Genomic DNA, 15,121 nt, shown 5'->3' on the forward strand with positions numbered 1-15,121 from the left:
CTATTCTTTTTTTCCACTTTTTGTAGTCTTCTCGTTGCTTCTATTATTGATCTTATTTTCGTACTTTTTCTTTATTATTTTCAAGCTTAAAACACCATTGCTTGCTGCCCAAGCCATAAGATTCGGTCTAGAGCTTCCAATTCAAATTGTTTCTTCGCCTTCGAAACAACCTCAAATTAATTTTGGACTATGTAGATCTACCCTTTTATCACTAAGTTTCCTTTCTTGCTTTCTGTAACTCTTTGGGTTTCAACCATGCACCCTTATTGTTCATTTATCTTGTTGAAATCAATTGCCTTTTCACACACACTAAGGGCACGCCACTAGATTTGATACCACTTAACATGATTCGAAACTCTAGCTTCGCTAACACGCAACCTTAGACAAGAGTCTTACGCCAACAATGACTAAATCAACCATCAATCCTTTCTTAGACACGCTTAACATGCCTCTAGGCATAGACAAACACAAGAGAACTTGGGAGAATGCAAAAATTTTATTACTCAATAAATTAACTTAAAACAAATGAGGGAAAGATGTCTCCTTTTATATAGGCTAAGCCCTTTTGATTCAACGGTCACAATTGAATACAATAGACTATCAAGATCACATGTCTAAAACATTCTATACAACTTTGTACATTTCTATACAATCTTAGATATTCTAGACCGTCCGAAAAGTTCTACCTAGCTCAAATAAGTTCCTATCTCTTCAAATTTCTAAATTCTTCCCGGACGTTCTAGAACCCCTAGACCTATTCTTCTCGCATGTGCACCTTTTCAAGCATGTTGCACTTAAAAAAGGGCCTCCTTGAACCTTTGGTGGCCACCATCCACACCCTTGGTGGTTGTCATACACAGTTGGGAGCCTTCATTTGCACTTGGGGTGGTCCACTCCGCACCCTTGGGTGCGTTGCTCACAAGCTGAACCATGACACAAATACATTAAATATTTTCACTGCTCCACTACATATGATTTTCAAAAGTTGTGCAATATGTAGACATGATTTCTTGCGCAAAACAAGTCCATACATGTAGAAAATAAATCATTATAACTTGACATCAATAATTGACAGATATAAAGCCTCTAAAACAAAGTTAAAACTTAAATCAACCTTATTTGACTTACGAAAGAGATTAAGCCTTCCCTAGCTACATCTTAGGTTGCAACTCTCACATGTTTCACAAGTCATATTATAGATAGTGTCACTTGGCTATTCGTAAAAAATCTGCTTCAATTGATGAAGACAACAAACTCATAACATTCAACACTAACATCTTAACTTATAGAGTTCAATGCTCTTTGCCAAACACCAAGTTTCATCGCATTTGTGGCACGATAGCTTCGTTAATACCCACATTCATTCTCCTTTGATCTGTAAAAAGAGGGGGGGCAGGAGGGAAGCAGATACAAGCATTCAAAACACATAAATTGACAAATCTCATCTCTGCAACTAAGGACATTATTTCTTACATCCATGTCTCTCTATCTAGAAATTCTTTGCATGCAAAACAACTCAATTACTTGATGTTTTCCCAAGATGACAATTTGCTTGCTGACATATGCAATTATTACCAGCCCAACATTAAAACAAAACCAAATCAACGAGCATAACATAAATAAAGTAACTCAGGGATCTAATCCAGCCATGAACTCTCTTGAAATCTACCGAATTGATGATTTATGCACTAAAAATCTGTCGATATTTACACATTTAACCAACGTCCTAAAGGAAAAATCGATGCATGAAAAAAAATATATATGAAAAAGCTACAAGGGAAAGCAATTCTATGGATTGCGGACATAAGATTCTCCAGATTAGAGTTTACAATGATTTTAGCATATTTGATACATTCATGGAAATAAAAACTTAAAACTAAATTGTGTTACAACCTTGGAGGCTAGCTCACAAATGGCAACTTTCTCACTATCCAAACAAACAACAAGTCAGCTGAAAATAATCAAACATGAACTCATTACAACCCAAATACAGAAATCAGCAAAACCCTCATTCTTGAGTTGCAGTCCACATTTTGACCAAGACAAAAAAGAAAAACGATTCAAGAATTAGAGCAAAACAATTACAGACTATTCTTTTTTTTTCCTAGTATTTAGAAAAACATCATTCAACCAACCAAAACACACTAAAGTCAAAATTTCCCAAATGGGTTTTCAACTTCATCAAAGCAAAAAAAAAAAAAAAGTAACTTTCACTAATCCAATCTAAACCCATTACAACCAAATTCCTAATTTACTCCTAAAGTAACTACACTAACTTAAATTTTTAAAAAATAAAATAAAACAAAAACCCAAAATTTTAAAAGAGACGGAGAGAGACAAGGGAGAAAAAAATGGCAGTGCTCAGCACACCAGAACACTACCGTTTATCCATAGGCTTCATTGAAGGAAACCCCAACTGCTTATGCCTCCTCATCTCTAATATCTTCCTATGGGAATTCGAATGCAACTTACTGGAAAACGTAGGGCTACTTGCTGGACGATACTCAGGCACCAAACGCCCGGACTTATACCTCACTCCACAAGCATTGCAAAGTGTTTTAGGCCCAAGTGGCCCTGCCCTCCACTGCGGTGTCTTTTCTGCACCACAATGCTGGCATTTCCTTCCCATAGTCCTCCAACGATTTCCCTTTGCAGTGGCATTCGAAGTCTTCACATTCTCATGAACCCACCAATTTTTTTCGTGGTCCCTCAGGTCCCTGCATTTGCGGAGACGCTTGGACCTCGCTTTTACGGGGATCTTAACGTTGCCAAAACAATACATTACAACGTTTCCATTGGTTAAGGTTAGCGAGCTCTGGTGCTTTGTCGCTGTCCCTAAAACATCGACGAATGACGTTTCCACGGCAGGAAATGCATCCTTGTTTGATAACCATTCTAGTTCTTCCTCTGCAAATTCCTGCAAATGGTAATAAAAAGTTGACTCAGCTGGTTAACTCAGTCGACTCGGACGAGTTAAAATTTGTTAACGAGTGGTTCCTCTCTTTTCCCTTTTTTTTTAATTATCATCATGGGGTACTTTAGTTGGAAAGAAAAAGACAAAAGTAGGTCTAGCAAGATTCACGCCCGACAAGTAAAAGAGAATGTTCGAAAGTTGGACAAAACCGACTTTTCGTATTGGAAGGAATTATTAAAAATAATAATGGAGTACTCGTATCAATTCCATTTTTTTTTTCTGGGGAAAGCAAAAACGGAAGTCTCGCTGGAAATTTATTACTAAGATAAATAATTGATATCTCCCTTTTGAATTATTGCAAATACCAAAAATACCCTCAACATTATGTCCATATTACGCGGTCTCGTCCATTTAATAGCGCGAATAAACTTGATGGATAAACTTGTCCGAATGAAAATATCGGGTCCAATCAGTAATAGGAATGCGAGAATCAGTTTCCACTCATTATAAGCCATCCGTTTCGAGAATAGGAAAATTAAAAAAAGAAAAATACAAAGAAACGTAATTGAATTCATTGCCCTCGGATTTGACCCGACCCGGATCACTTTCAACCCGAACTCGGAAAAAATCGCCCCCCGAGTTCGACGAAATCTCAGCCAAGTTAGACCCATCGAGACCTTATAACGCAAATATAATTTTATTTGAAGAACATAAAAAATCCATGAAAGAAGAAAACACTTACTGAAAAACAAGAGTTGTTAGGGTTAAGAGAAGAAGAAGAAGTTGAGGATTTCTTGTTGTGTTCTTTGTCTTCGTCCTCCTCTCCGACGTCGGAAGCAAAGTCCAGTAAGTTGTCCTCAAAACAAGCCGCCATATCAAAAGCTTCCATTTTCTCAAACGATAAGGTAAAGTGGTAAAGAAGAAGAAGAAGAAATGTTTTCTTTTCTTTTTTTTTTTATTGTTGTAGTGGGAAAACAATGGATGTCATTTCTTAGGGTTTTTTCCTTTTTTGTTTTTATTTTTATTTCCTTATTATAATAATGGTGGTGAGTAATGTTTGTCTGGAAATATGGCCCACATTCTTTTTACCCTTTATTGAAATCAGTACCGTTTGATGAACCTTTGATGAATGATTTTCATTTGGATATCTGAAAGTGGGGTCTGGTTAACGGTAATCAAGAGTGGATGGAGGAAGGTTCACTGTAATTATGGTGAACGATATTAAATGTTTTATTTCCAGTTGTTTTTTGTTTTTCTTTTTCCTTTCAAAAAGTACCTTTTTGAAAGACTATTGAAAATTTGGATAAAATTACTGGTTTTTGAAAAATACTTGTTTTTCTATTATACAATAAATATTATTATAACATAAACATAAAAAAATATGTGTTAATTTATCAAATTATTAGAATTTTTTATACATTACAAGTTTCAACTCCGCACCCTAAATTTACTACAGGTAAACTTCTAAATCAACTCTGATTTCGGGCATGCTTGAACTCACTTTAGTCAATGAACTCATTAGTTGAGTTCAAATTATTGGATTAGGGCTAGATAGAAAAAAATTATGTAGCAAATATATTTATATTAAAAAATTTAATTATATTTTTTTTTGGTATCTAATTTCCTCGTTGAGAAAAGGTCAAGTAGAAAGCTTTTTTGCTAAAGCTTCAAGTTTAAATCGGTAGAGTATCAAATCATTTTAAAGAAAATTAAACCATAAATTTGAAAAAGGAGGAAAAATCTATGGTTCAATGTGTTCCCTTGTCAGGGAAGAAGGCTACATGATGGTGAGATTACTAGAATACAATTGTGAAAGAGGTCCTTAAAATCATAAAACTTTCAAATAGTTTAGCGACCAACTTGTAACTCTTTTTTGAAATTGAATAACCAAAGTGTAAACTTACTAAGAGTTGAGTAACCTTGGGTGTAATACTTCTCTAAGTTTCAATGCCTAATTGGCACAAGTTTTACCAAAGAAGGTACAAATTCCCACCCTTCAACGATATATACTTATTACACAACCTATGATTGAGTTGGTGTCATTGGTTAACTAGGTACCAAGTCACTTAAGAAAAGACAAAAAAAACACCTTTACTTTACAAAGTAAATTGTTTTATTTTGATGGTGTTTTGTCATTTGATATCTTTGATATAGAAAAATATATACACGCATAATAGAACTAGAATGTATGCCTCTTTAGTTTTTTACATTTATTCTTTATCCTTCAAACAAAGTCTCGTTTTTATTTATATAAATTATTTTACAAATATATTTGTTACATAATTTTGTTTTTCACCCACATTATAGGTGTGACATAATCTAAGTGTATACATATCCTTTATGTTGATATATGCCATGCTAAAGTTACTAATGCCTAGATAAGGTTTAATTTCCATATTACTCTTTTCAATTAATTATTGATATTAATTATTTATTATAAAAACCCAATTGTCATGGTCATTGACATTACCTATACTTTTTATTATTACAACTTTGCCTTCAAGGCAAGCTTTGTTTTATTACAACTTTAACTTCAAGGTTAACTTTGTTCTATTACAGCTTTATCTTCAAGGCGAGCTTAAATTATCAAAAAGCTTTTCCTTCAAGCAAGCTCGGATCATAAAAAATCTCTATCTTCAAGGCCAGCTTCGTTTTATTACAACTTTATCTTCAAAATGAGCTTGAATTATCAAAAAAACATTACCTTCAAGGCGAGCACAAATTATCAAAAAGCTTTGTCTTCAAGGAGAGTTTCATTTTATTATAAATTTTTCTACAAGGTGAGCTTGGATTATTAGAATGCATAGGCTTTCAGGGTGAGCTTCGTCCAATTTTAGCTTTACCTTCGAGGTGAGCTTGAATTATAAAAAATCTTTAACTTTGACCACATGTGCGCATGCACAAAAAACAAACAGTTTTATAAAACAATTTTAAAGCATGGTTTTTAACTGCAAACATATAGTGTCAAATTGTAATATAGCTTTTATTACAATGAAATATGAAAGTATTTTGAGGATTGTACCCAAGGGATTGTTAAAAATTGATAAATGTTGTTACTAAAGTAATTATTCAAGAACAAGTATTAATCTAATCGATTCACAAATTAGTAGTGCAAATCAAAATTAAATTGAGATAAAACTAATCCTCATTTACCATCGAGTAAAGAAATTCCTATTTCTCAGTTAAACAATGAAAAATTCATTTAGTTAATTAATTACTAATTAAGCTAAATCCAAACTCAATTGGATTGTTAATTACCCTTACCTAGGAATACCCTCTCGGTCTCTTCCTACTTGAAGATTACCTCCTAAGCTACCTTCTTGGTCTCACTCAGATGCATATCTACCAAATTGATACACAAAAAAATCTCCTTTCAGTCCAATTTGTCTAGATAATCTACTGGAGGCGTCATTTTTAGTATTATAACAGTTTGGCAATATCACATAAAACTCAATCGAATTGGAAAAAAACCCAATCAAATAATCGATTAACCAATTAAATTATAGAAGATAGTCATAAAAGCACATAAACTCATTCTCATTAATATATAAATATTTGATCAAATAAAGGACAAAATAAAATATAAAATGAGATTGAGTGGAGAAAATTCTCATTGATAAAATCCGGTTGATCATGAAGTCTTGAATCATATCCGAATGTAAAGTTTAATAAGAAAATAGAAGTTCAACCTAAAAACAAAAAATATATATAAAAATAAAAAAAACGATAAAAAGTTACTCTAAAATTATTTTCTAAGAAAAAACCTAACTTAAAAACTAATCTACTAAATAATTCTAACCAACCTCCTCTAATTTGAATAAAATGTTAGTTATATAGTGACTAATCCAAATACCAAATTGCCCATTTGTTTAATACAACACTTAAGGCTTAGTGTTGGAAAATGACCCCAAATTGCCCTTAAAATTAAAGTCAACACGTGCAGGAATCATCGCAACATCGTGACATTGGGCACCTCCTCGTCGCAGTGTGGAGTCTGTTTTGGTCCCATTATTGCATTTGTCTTCGGTGTCATGACTTCCATGCCTTATTGTCGTGACAGCGACTCTAATTTCATCCTGGAGATGAATCTTTAGCTCTAGATTAATCCTAAAGAACCATATAATCTTATTTAAATATAAAATAACATAATTTAATATGAAAACTACTAAAAATCACATTTTTATTACTAAAAAACACAAAAACACAAATTAACACTAAAATGACTCAATTTTACTATTAAACATGATAAAATATGTGCAAAGGAATAGCAAATAAACATGACAAATCGTGTTAGATCAACCTTCAAGGCAAGCTTCGTTCTATTACAGCTTTGCCTTCAAGGTAAGCTCAGATTATCAAAAAGCTTTGCCTTCAATGTAAGCTCGGATTATAAAAAATCTTTGCCTTCAAGGCGAGCTTCGTTTTATGACAACTCTACCTTCAAGGTGAGCTTGGTTTATCAAAAAGCTTTGCCTTTAAAACAAGCTTCATTTTATTACATCTTTGCCTTTGAGGCAGGCCTAGATTGTAAAAAACTTTACCTTCTAAGCATACTTGAACTTCTAGGATGCTTAACACCCAAAACATGCCTCATTTTCTCAAGTAAGCCTTCTTAGGCATCCTTCGTTTTGTCAAGCATCTCTTAAAGCTTCATGCTTAGACTATCCACTCTCGCTACTTCATTAAAAAAACCTTCCTTTCGAAAACATTTAAATGAGGCAACAAAACCTTACTGAGCACCCAAATTTTTAAGGATGAAGCCTTTTTAGGTTCATTTAATTTTTTTGGAAAAAAAAATCCTAGAACACCTCATGCACTCATACTTCAACTACAAGGTTGCTCCTTGTGTGTCATACTCCACTATTAAGGCATCGCGCGTTCAATACAACACACCTCTATTTAGAAGTAGTGTATCAAGAATAATATCAACTTAGCTTCTATAACTTACATTTTTGTTTCAAATGTAATCTACCTTTTCTTGTTTTATAAAAAAGAAATATGATTATTTTTTTAATAAAAATGACTCGCCCACAACAACAAGACTTTGCCCATACTTCTTGTCTCAGGCAAGGTCACTTTATAACCTTTCCTTCGATTGGGGGGCAATATTTATACAAAAAAATATCTATCCCTTGTTGGATCTGGTGCCTTAAGTGTAGTATATTCATTTGTAAACTTGTAATTTTTTCGAGCAGATTGGTTAATAAAATGATTCATGGATTACATTAATATTCTTTTTATAATATCCTCATGTGGTTTTTGCATGCAAAGCAAAATAGAAACAAATATTGTCTCACTAGTTGTCTAATGTTTAAACTATGTGGTATTTCGTTGTTGGATCGTAATATGGAAAGAAAACTTATATTAATAGATGAATAGACACTTAAGGCGTATTCTAAAGCTACGTCACATTTCCACTGTATGCATAATAACCTACTTCGTTGCTACTCTGGTGAACTAGAAACACAAAAATATTCAGACTTTTTTTAACACCTTTTGAGCTCTAATTCATGCAGTTTCATAGTAACTTTTGTCGAAATTCATACTTTAATTCTAAAATAATTAATTTACACTTAAATTATAAACATATTGAATTTTAATTATTTTTATAATAAATTTTCACAAATTTGGTTTATTTTCGACAGTTTTGCACAAAAGGTGAAAATTGGCTCGATAGACACCTTGCAAAGCTCGAACCATTGGGGTAATTTTTGCATCAAGTGAATTAAGAGCATGACTAAATTATTTTCCAGCCAACGACAGTCCAATAATGATTATTATACATACTTTATATTAATTTTTATCCAACATTAATTGGGTCATAAATTAATATAAAGCCTGAAGAAAAAAGTAGTCCAGTGTACTAAGTATAGAGGACTGAACCACCAAGCAATTGGGCAGCCCAAAACCGTCCCTATAGCTGATCCAATCATCTGATTTTAGCTAATTTTTATACTTGAAAATTAGCCCTTGAGCTTCAAACCTCTCCTCTTTTTGTGTCTTTCACTTTTTGCCTCAAGCTAAATATAGCAAAGTTTGAAACATTAAAACTTGCTTAATGCATGGCCAGCCAAGGGAGCTTGAATGGATGAAATTTATTTGATATTTTTAGCAGCCATTCCCACCTATAAATACCCTTCTTCCCTTCCTCATTTCTCACACCATTCATTACCACATATCTCTCTCTTTCACTCACTTTCTTTCTTCCATTCCCTTCTTTGTTTTCCCATTTTTCTTTCTTCATTCCCTTGCCAATTTACCTATTGAAAAATAGCCTTCATCCACCTTGGAGTAGTAGCATTCAAGTGTTCTTGAAAGCCTTAGATCGACAGAATAAGCAGAGAAGGAGGGGAGCACACTAGTTTGGCTTCGGAGAAATACTGGATTTGCTTTCTAGTTCCCTTCTCATTAATTTTATTGTTTATGTTGTGATCATGAACATGGATATTTGTTATGTTTTTGTTCTTGATTTAATTAAAATGAATTAAATTTAATTCGTGTTAGATCGATTGCATTCTGTCCAATTAAATTATTATAATCGTGTTCATGTTGTAATTAGGCCTTGGTAGTTTGTTCAATTAAATAAAAATCATGCCTATGTTATACTTGCATTATAATTGTAAGGTAACAAATGAATTAATTATTAATACTATTGAAATTATAATTAATTGACACAGTATTTAATTGGTGCATGTTTAATCTTTTAAGGTAGTTGAAGGTTAAATTAGCGATTGTATTAAACGGCGCATTAGTTTTGCATAACTTGCAAGATTATTGTGATTAAATTGTTTTAATGTAGAAATATATTGTTACCTCACTTAATCTTATAGTTGCTTATGAAATTGATTAATTGTTTGAATTGACATAGTAATATATTCAAGAGATTAATTGGTTTAGTAAGTTTGTATGTGCATTAGTTAGCAAAATACCAAGTTACCGTGAAATTATTGGTAACAACATGAACATGAGTTTAGTAATTTAAGTTAAAGAATGTAATTGATCTAACACAATTATGTCATATTGGTTAAAACTCATATTTTAGAAATCGTGCATTGGAGCTTTTGCTTATTATTTTTCTTAGTTAATTTATTTTTAGTTTTTATGAAACACTTATTCAAATTAACATATTTTCCCATTACCAAAGTGTTTGATTTACATTTCGTAAATATTTTTTCTTTCACAGTCCCTATGGGTACAATAACTCAATATTTACTTGTCACTTTATTACTTGATAACAATTGTGTACACTTGCATATTTTCGTCGTTCCATGTTTTTGGCATTGTTGGCATTATTGTCGGCATTGTTGTCGGGGACTGTTTTAAAAGACACTATTTGTGAAATTGTTAATTTTGAATTTTGGATTATTTTTCTATTTAATTTTAATTTAATTATTTTTCTATAATTGTTTTAGGTGTTTATGAGTATTGATTGAATTATTGACTTAATTATTGTAGACCTTGAAATTGAAAGAACCTTTCGACAACGAAGAAGATAAGTAGTTCAGAGAAGGGTCGAAGAGATGAACTCTGAAAATCAGAATCAAGGAAACAAAGAAAATCATTTTGAAAATGCTATCCTTATTGCTGATGATAGGGATAAAGCTATAAGACAATATGTCATGCCATTGTTTCATGAGCTTAATCCAGGCATTAGGAGAATCGAAACCGAGGCACAACAATTCAAGCTGAAGCCACTCATGTTCCAGATGCTTCAGATAGTGGGCCAATTCAATCTGACTGAGGATCCTCATCTTCACCTCAGATTGTTTATGAAGGTGAGTGATTCCTTCAAGTTAGCTGGAGTACCCGAAGATGTACTAAGATTAAAGTTGTTCCCATATTCACTAAGGGATAGAGCTCGAGCTTGGTTGAATTCATTGTCACCGGATTCCATTACCACATAACAAGAAGTAACAGAAAGATTCATTATGAAGTATTTCCAACCTAGCAAGAATGTTAAGTTGCAGAATGATATCACTACCTTCCAACAAATATAAGATAAGACCTTGTATGAGGCATGAGAAAGATTTAAAGAACTATTACGAAGATGCCCTCATCACGGAATCCCTTATTGCATCCAATTAGAGATGTTCTATAGCGGTCTCAATGCTTACACGAGGATGGTAGTAGACACTTCTACTAGCAGTGCTCTCTTTTTTAAGTCTTATAATGAGACTTATGAAATTATCGAGAGGATTTCCAGCAACAATTATCAATGGCCAACCAATTGATTAGTGCCAGGAAAATGAGTTGCAGTTATACATGAAGTGGATGCTCTCACTTCACTCGCATCCCGGGTATCCTTGATATCCTCAATGCTTGAAAACTTCACTACTAATAGGTTTAATAATTTTGCAGCTCAACCATTGAATCAATTAAAAAAATGTAGCCTATGTTTATTGTGGGGAATGACATTTGTTCAAAGAATGTCTGTCAAACCTAGAATGAGTTTATTACATAGGTAACCAGAACCAGAATCGAGGAAGGCAAGGACCATAACCAATTTTTATAACCCATAATGGTGAAACTACCCTAATTTTTCTTAGAGTAACCAATGAGCTGGACCCAGTAAGTTCAACCCACTTATGAACAACGTAGATCAACCCAACCACCTGTATTTACCTAATAAGTTCAGAAACTAACTCAAGATGAACCTTCCAATAGCCTAAAGAACTTATTCAAGACATATATGGCAAAGAATGATACCACTTTAAGGAATTTGGAAAATCAATTGGGTCAACTTGCTACTGAACTTAGAAACAGACCACAAGATGTTTTGCTTAGTGATACGGAGAATCCAAAAAATTTAGGGAAAGAGCATTGTAAAGCATTGACTCTGAGAAGTGGGAAGACATTAAGTCCAAGACTGTTGAAGTTGAAGAAGAGTAAGTTGATGCTTGAGGTAAAGTGGAAGTTCAATCAAGTGTTGAAAATCCAACTTCACTAGAACTAGAATCTGCAGAATCTAATAAGGTAACTTCTAACCCAGTCAATTATGATAAACTAACAACTTTGTTAGATGTAGAATTGCCACAAAAGACGAACTAGCCTATTCAAGTTAAGAATCCTCTACCACCCTACCCTCAAAGACTCAAGGAACTTCACATTAACATTTCATTGGTAGAAGCATTTGAGCAGATGCCAAATTACGTCAAATTCATGAAGGGTATCTTGCCTAAGAAATGGAGACTTGGAGAATTTGAGATGGTAGCTCTAAAAAAGTAATGTAGTGCATATCTACAAAATAAACTACCCCTAAAGATGAAGGACCCTAGATGTTTTACCATACCTTGCAACATTAGAGCAACTTATTGTGGTAAGGCACTATGTGATTTAGGTGCGAGCATCAACTTGATGCCCATTTCCATATTTAGAAAGTTGGGGATAGGTGAAGTTAGACCTACTACGGTTACACTTCAACTAGCAGATCAATCTTTAGCACATCCAGAAGGAAAAATCGATGATGTATTGGTACGTGTAGACAAATTTATTTTTCCTACTGACTTTATTATCTTAGACTTTGGAGTAGATAAAGAGGTGCCAATAATTTAGGAAGACTTTTCCTAGCAACTGGAAGGACCTTTATTGATTTGTAGAATGGTGAGCTTACCATGCGTTTTCAGGACGATCATGTAACTTTTAATGGTTTTAAGTCTATGCAATTTCTTAACACAGATGATGATTGTACTACAGTATCTGAGTTAGAGGATTTAACTGGAGAATGGGAACTCAACTCTGTTGAGGACCCATTGCAACAAGTTTTGATGTTAGACCCTCCAAGTGATGAAGAGGGTGAGGAATACTTAACTTTGTTAGAAGCTCATCAGAATGGATTTAATTTGCAATCCTATTTTGAATCTTTGGAATTAGAAAGTAGAGATTATATTCAACCAAAAGCATCAATCAAGGAGCCACCTAAATTGGAACTAAAGGTACTACCATCACACTTAAAATATGTTTATTTAGGTAACGCTTTGACTTTGCCTATGATTGTTTCAGTAGAGTTAACTAAAGAGTAGGAAGATAAACTTATTTTACTGCTGAAACAATTCAAGAAGGCTATCGGATGAACCATAGCTGAAATTCATGGTATTAGCCCATCCGTTTGCATGCACAAAATTATCCTAGAAGATGGCGAGAAAAGGATGATTAATGGACAACGGAGACTGAACCCTATTATGAAGGACATGATAAAGAAAAAAATCATTAAGTGGTTAGATGCGGGTATAATTTACCCCATCTCAGATAGTTCATGAGTAAGTTTGATCCAATACGTGCCAAAGAAAGGAGGTATTACAATCATAGAGAATAGAAATAACGAATTAAAAATGACCAAAACGGTTATGGGATGGAGAATTTGCATAAATTACCGAAAGTTGAACAAGGCAACTAGGAAATATCACCTTCCTTTACCATTCTTAGATCATTTTGGATAGACTCGTGGGGCGAGACTATTACTGTTTTCTAGATGGGTACTCAGGGTATAATCAGATCACATTAGCACCGGAGGATCAACAGAAACAATATTCACATGCCCGTACGGTACATTTGCATTTAGACGTATGCCATTTAGTTTATGTAATGCACCTGCTACATTTCAAATATGTATGATGGTTATTTTCACTGACATGGTCGAGAAGTTTTTGGAAGTTTTTATGGATGATTTTTCAGAGTTTGAAGACACTTATAATGATTGATTAGCCAATCTAGCCAAGGTACTAAGGCGATGTAAAGAAACAAACCTTGTACTCAATTGGGAAAAGTGCCATTTTATGGTATGAGAAAGTATTATTTTGGGGCTCCGAATAACGAGACAAGGGATCAAGGTAAACAAAGCAAAGGTAGATGTAATTGAGAAACTCCCACCTCTAACATCTGTAAGGGTGTTAGGAACTTTTTTGGACATGTCAGATTCTATCAAAGAATAATGTTTGAAGCATTTCCCATGAAAGTCAGACTCTAACAGGAGCTCAACTAAATTATACAATAATAGAGAAAGTGTTACTTGCATTGTTTTTGCTTTTAACAAGTTTCAATCTTGCCTCGTAGGTACCAAAGTGACTGTCTATACAGATCATTCGACAATTAAATACTTACTTGCCAAGAAAGATGCCGAGGCATATCCAAGTGGGTACTTCTACTCTAAGAGTTTGATCTAGACATTCCCTCCTTCTTTTGGTCACAAGTATATATTGGTAGCAGTAGACTACGTATCCAAGTGGGTTGAGGCCGAGGCATATCCGACGAATGATGCCAAGGTTGTAATGAAGTTTCTGCAAAAACATGCATTCACAAGGTTCAAAAATCTTAGGGCTATCATCAGTGATGAGGGGTTCCATTTGGTGAACAAATGGTTGAAATGGTTGCTCGATAGACGTAGATGAAGCATAAGGTTGCCATAGCTTACCATCCGATGACAAATGGGCAAGCTGAACTAGAAACAAAAGAAATAAAAGGTATACACGAAAAGGTAGTTTGTGAAAACCAACAAGATTGGTCCAAAAGATTGGATGACACTTTATGGGCCTATAGGACATCATACAAGACACCTTTAGGGATGCCCTATATGTTGGTTTTTAGGAAAACCTGTCATTTTCCCTTAGAGTTAGTACATAAAGCTTACTGGGCTCTCCAACAGCTCAACTTGGATCTCAAAATTGCTAAGGAGAACCAGATGCTTCAACTTAACGAGTTAGAAGAGTTCTGAATGTTCTCATATAAAAATGTCAAATTATTCAAGGAGAATTCGAAGCAGGTCAACAATTCTTATTGTACAATTCCAGAATAAGGTTCTTTCCAAGTAAGTTGAATTCACATTGGTCCAGTCCATTCACTATTCATCAAGTCTACCCTTACAGGGTTGTTGAACTTCATGGTAAGGGAGGTAATTTCAAAGTTAACGCTCAACACCTGAAACATTACTGGGGGGATGAAATTGAATAGGATTAAACCTTATTCATTTTATCGGATACTTTTTTAGTTCTCTTTTAAATAAATGAATTAGGCTATATTTTCTGGATTATTATTGTAACACCCCTAACCTGTATTCGTCGTTGGAATAGGGTTACGAAGCATTACCGTAAAAACATAACTTAAAATCATCAATTTCCAAACATTTAATAAATCATAACATAATTCATTCAAACACATGCTTATTGCCCCTTATTCGAGGCCTTAGAAACACTTTAGAATTGATTCGAGACTAAA

At 33.8% G+C, this 15,121-nt stretch overlaps 1 protein-coding gene and 1 non-coding gene across 5 annotated transcripts; both read right to left on the bottom strand.

The window, feature by feature from the left end:
- Window positions 1–526: 526 nt before the first annotated feature.
- LOC107890440 (GATA transcription factor 1) lies at window positions 527–3,955 on the bottom strand. Of its 4 annotated transcripts, none has more exons than XR_001681955.2 (4): window positions 3,657–3,955; window positions 2,382–2,917; window positions 1,276–1,375; window positions 527–923 (listed from the first exon to the last, which is right to left on the bottom strand). XR_001681955.2 is itself a non-coding variant. In XM_016814855.2 (3 exons), the coding sequence occupies exons 1-3, from the start codon at window positions 3,801–3,803 to the stop codon at window positions 1,348–1,350; spliced, it is 711 nt and encodes a 236-aa protein (XP_016670344.1). In that variant the 5' UTR covers window positions 3,804–3,955; the 3' UTR covers window positions 527–1,347. The 4 variants fall into 4 exon arrangements, 2 of the variants coding, with proteins under 2 accessions (XP_016670344.1, XP_016670345.1); XR_001681954.2 differs by having other exon boundaries at window positions 1,129–1,375; XM_016814855.2 differs by having other exon boundaries at window positions 527–1,375.
- A 6,918-nt stretch (window positions 3,956–10,873) lies between these two features.
- LOC121221523 (small nucleolar RNA R71) lies at window positions 10,874–10,979 on the bottom strand. Its single transcript, XR_005918914.1, has one exon. It is a non-coding gene; the product is annotated as a small nucleolar RNA R71 (small nucleolar RNA).
- Window positions 10,980–15,121: the final 4,142 nt, after the last annotated feature.

Source organism: Gossypium hirsutum, chromosome D09, assembly GCF_007990345.1.
Source record: "Gossypium hirsutum isolate 1008001.06 chromosome D09, Gossypium_hirsutum_v2.1, whole genome shotgun sequence".
NCBI classification, from domain to species: domain Eukaryota; kingdom Viridiplantae; phylum Streptophyta; class Magnoliopsida; order Malvales; family Malvaceae; genus Gossypium; species Gossypium hirsutum.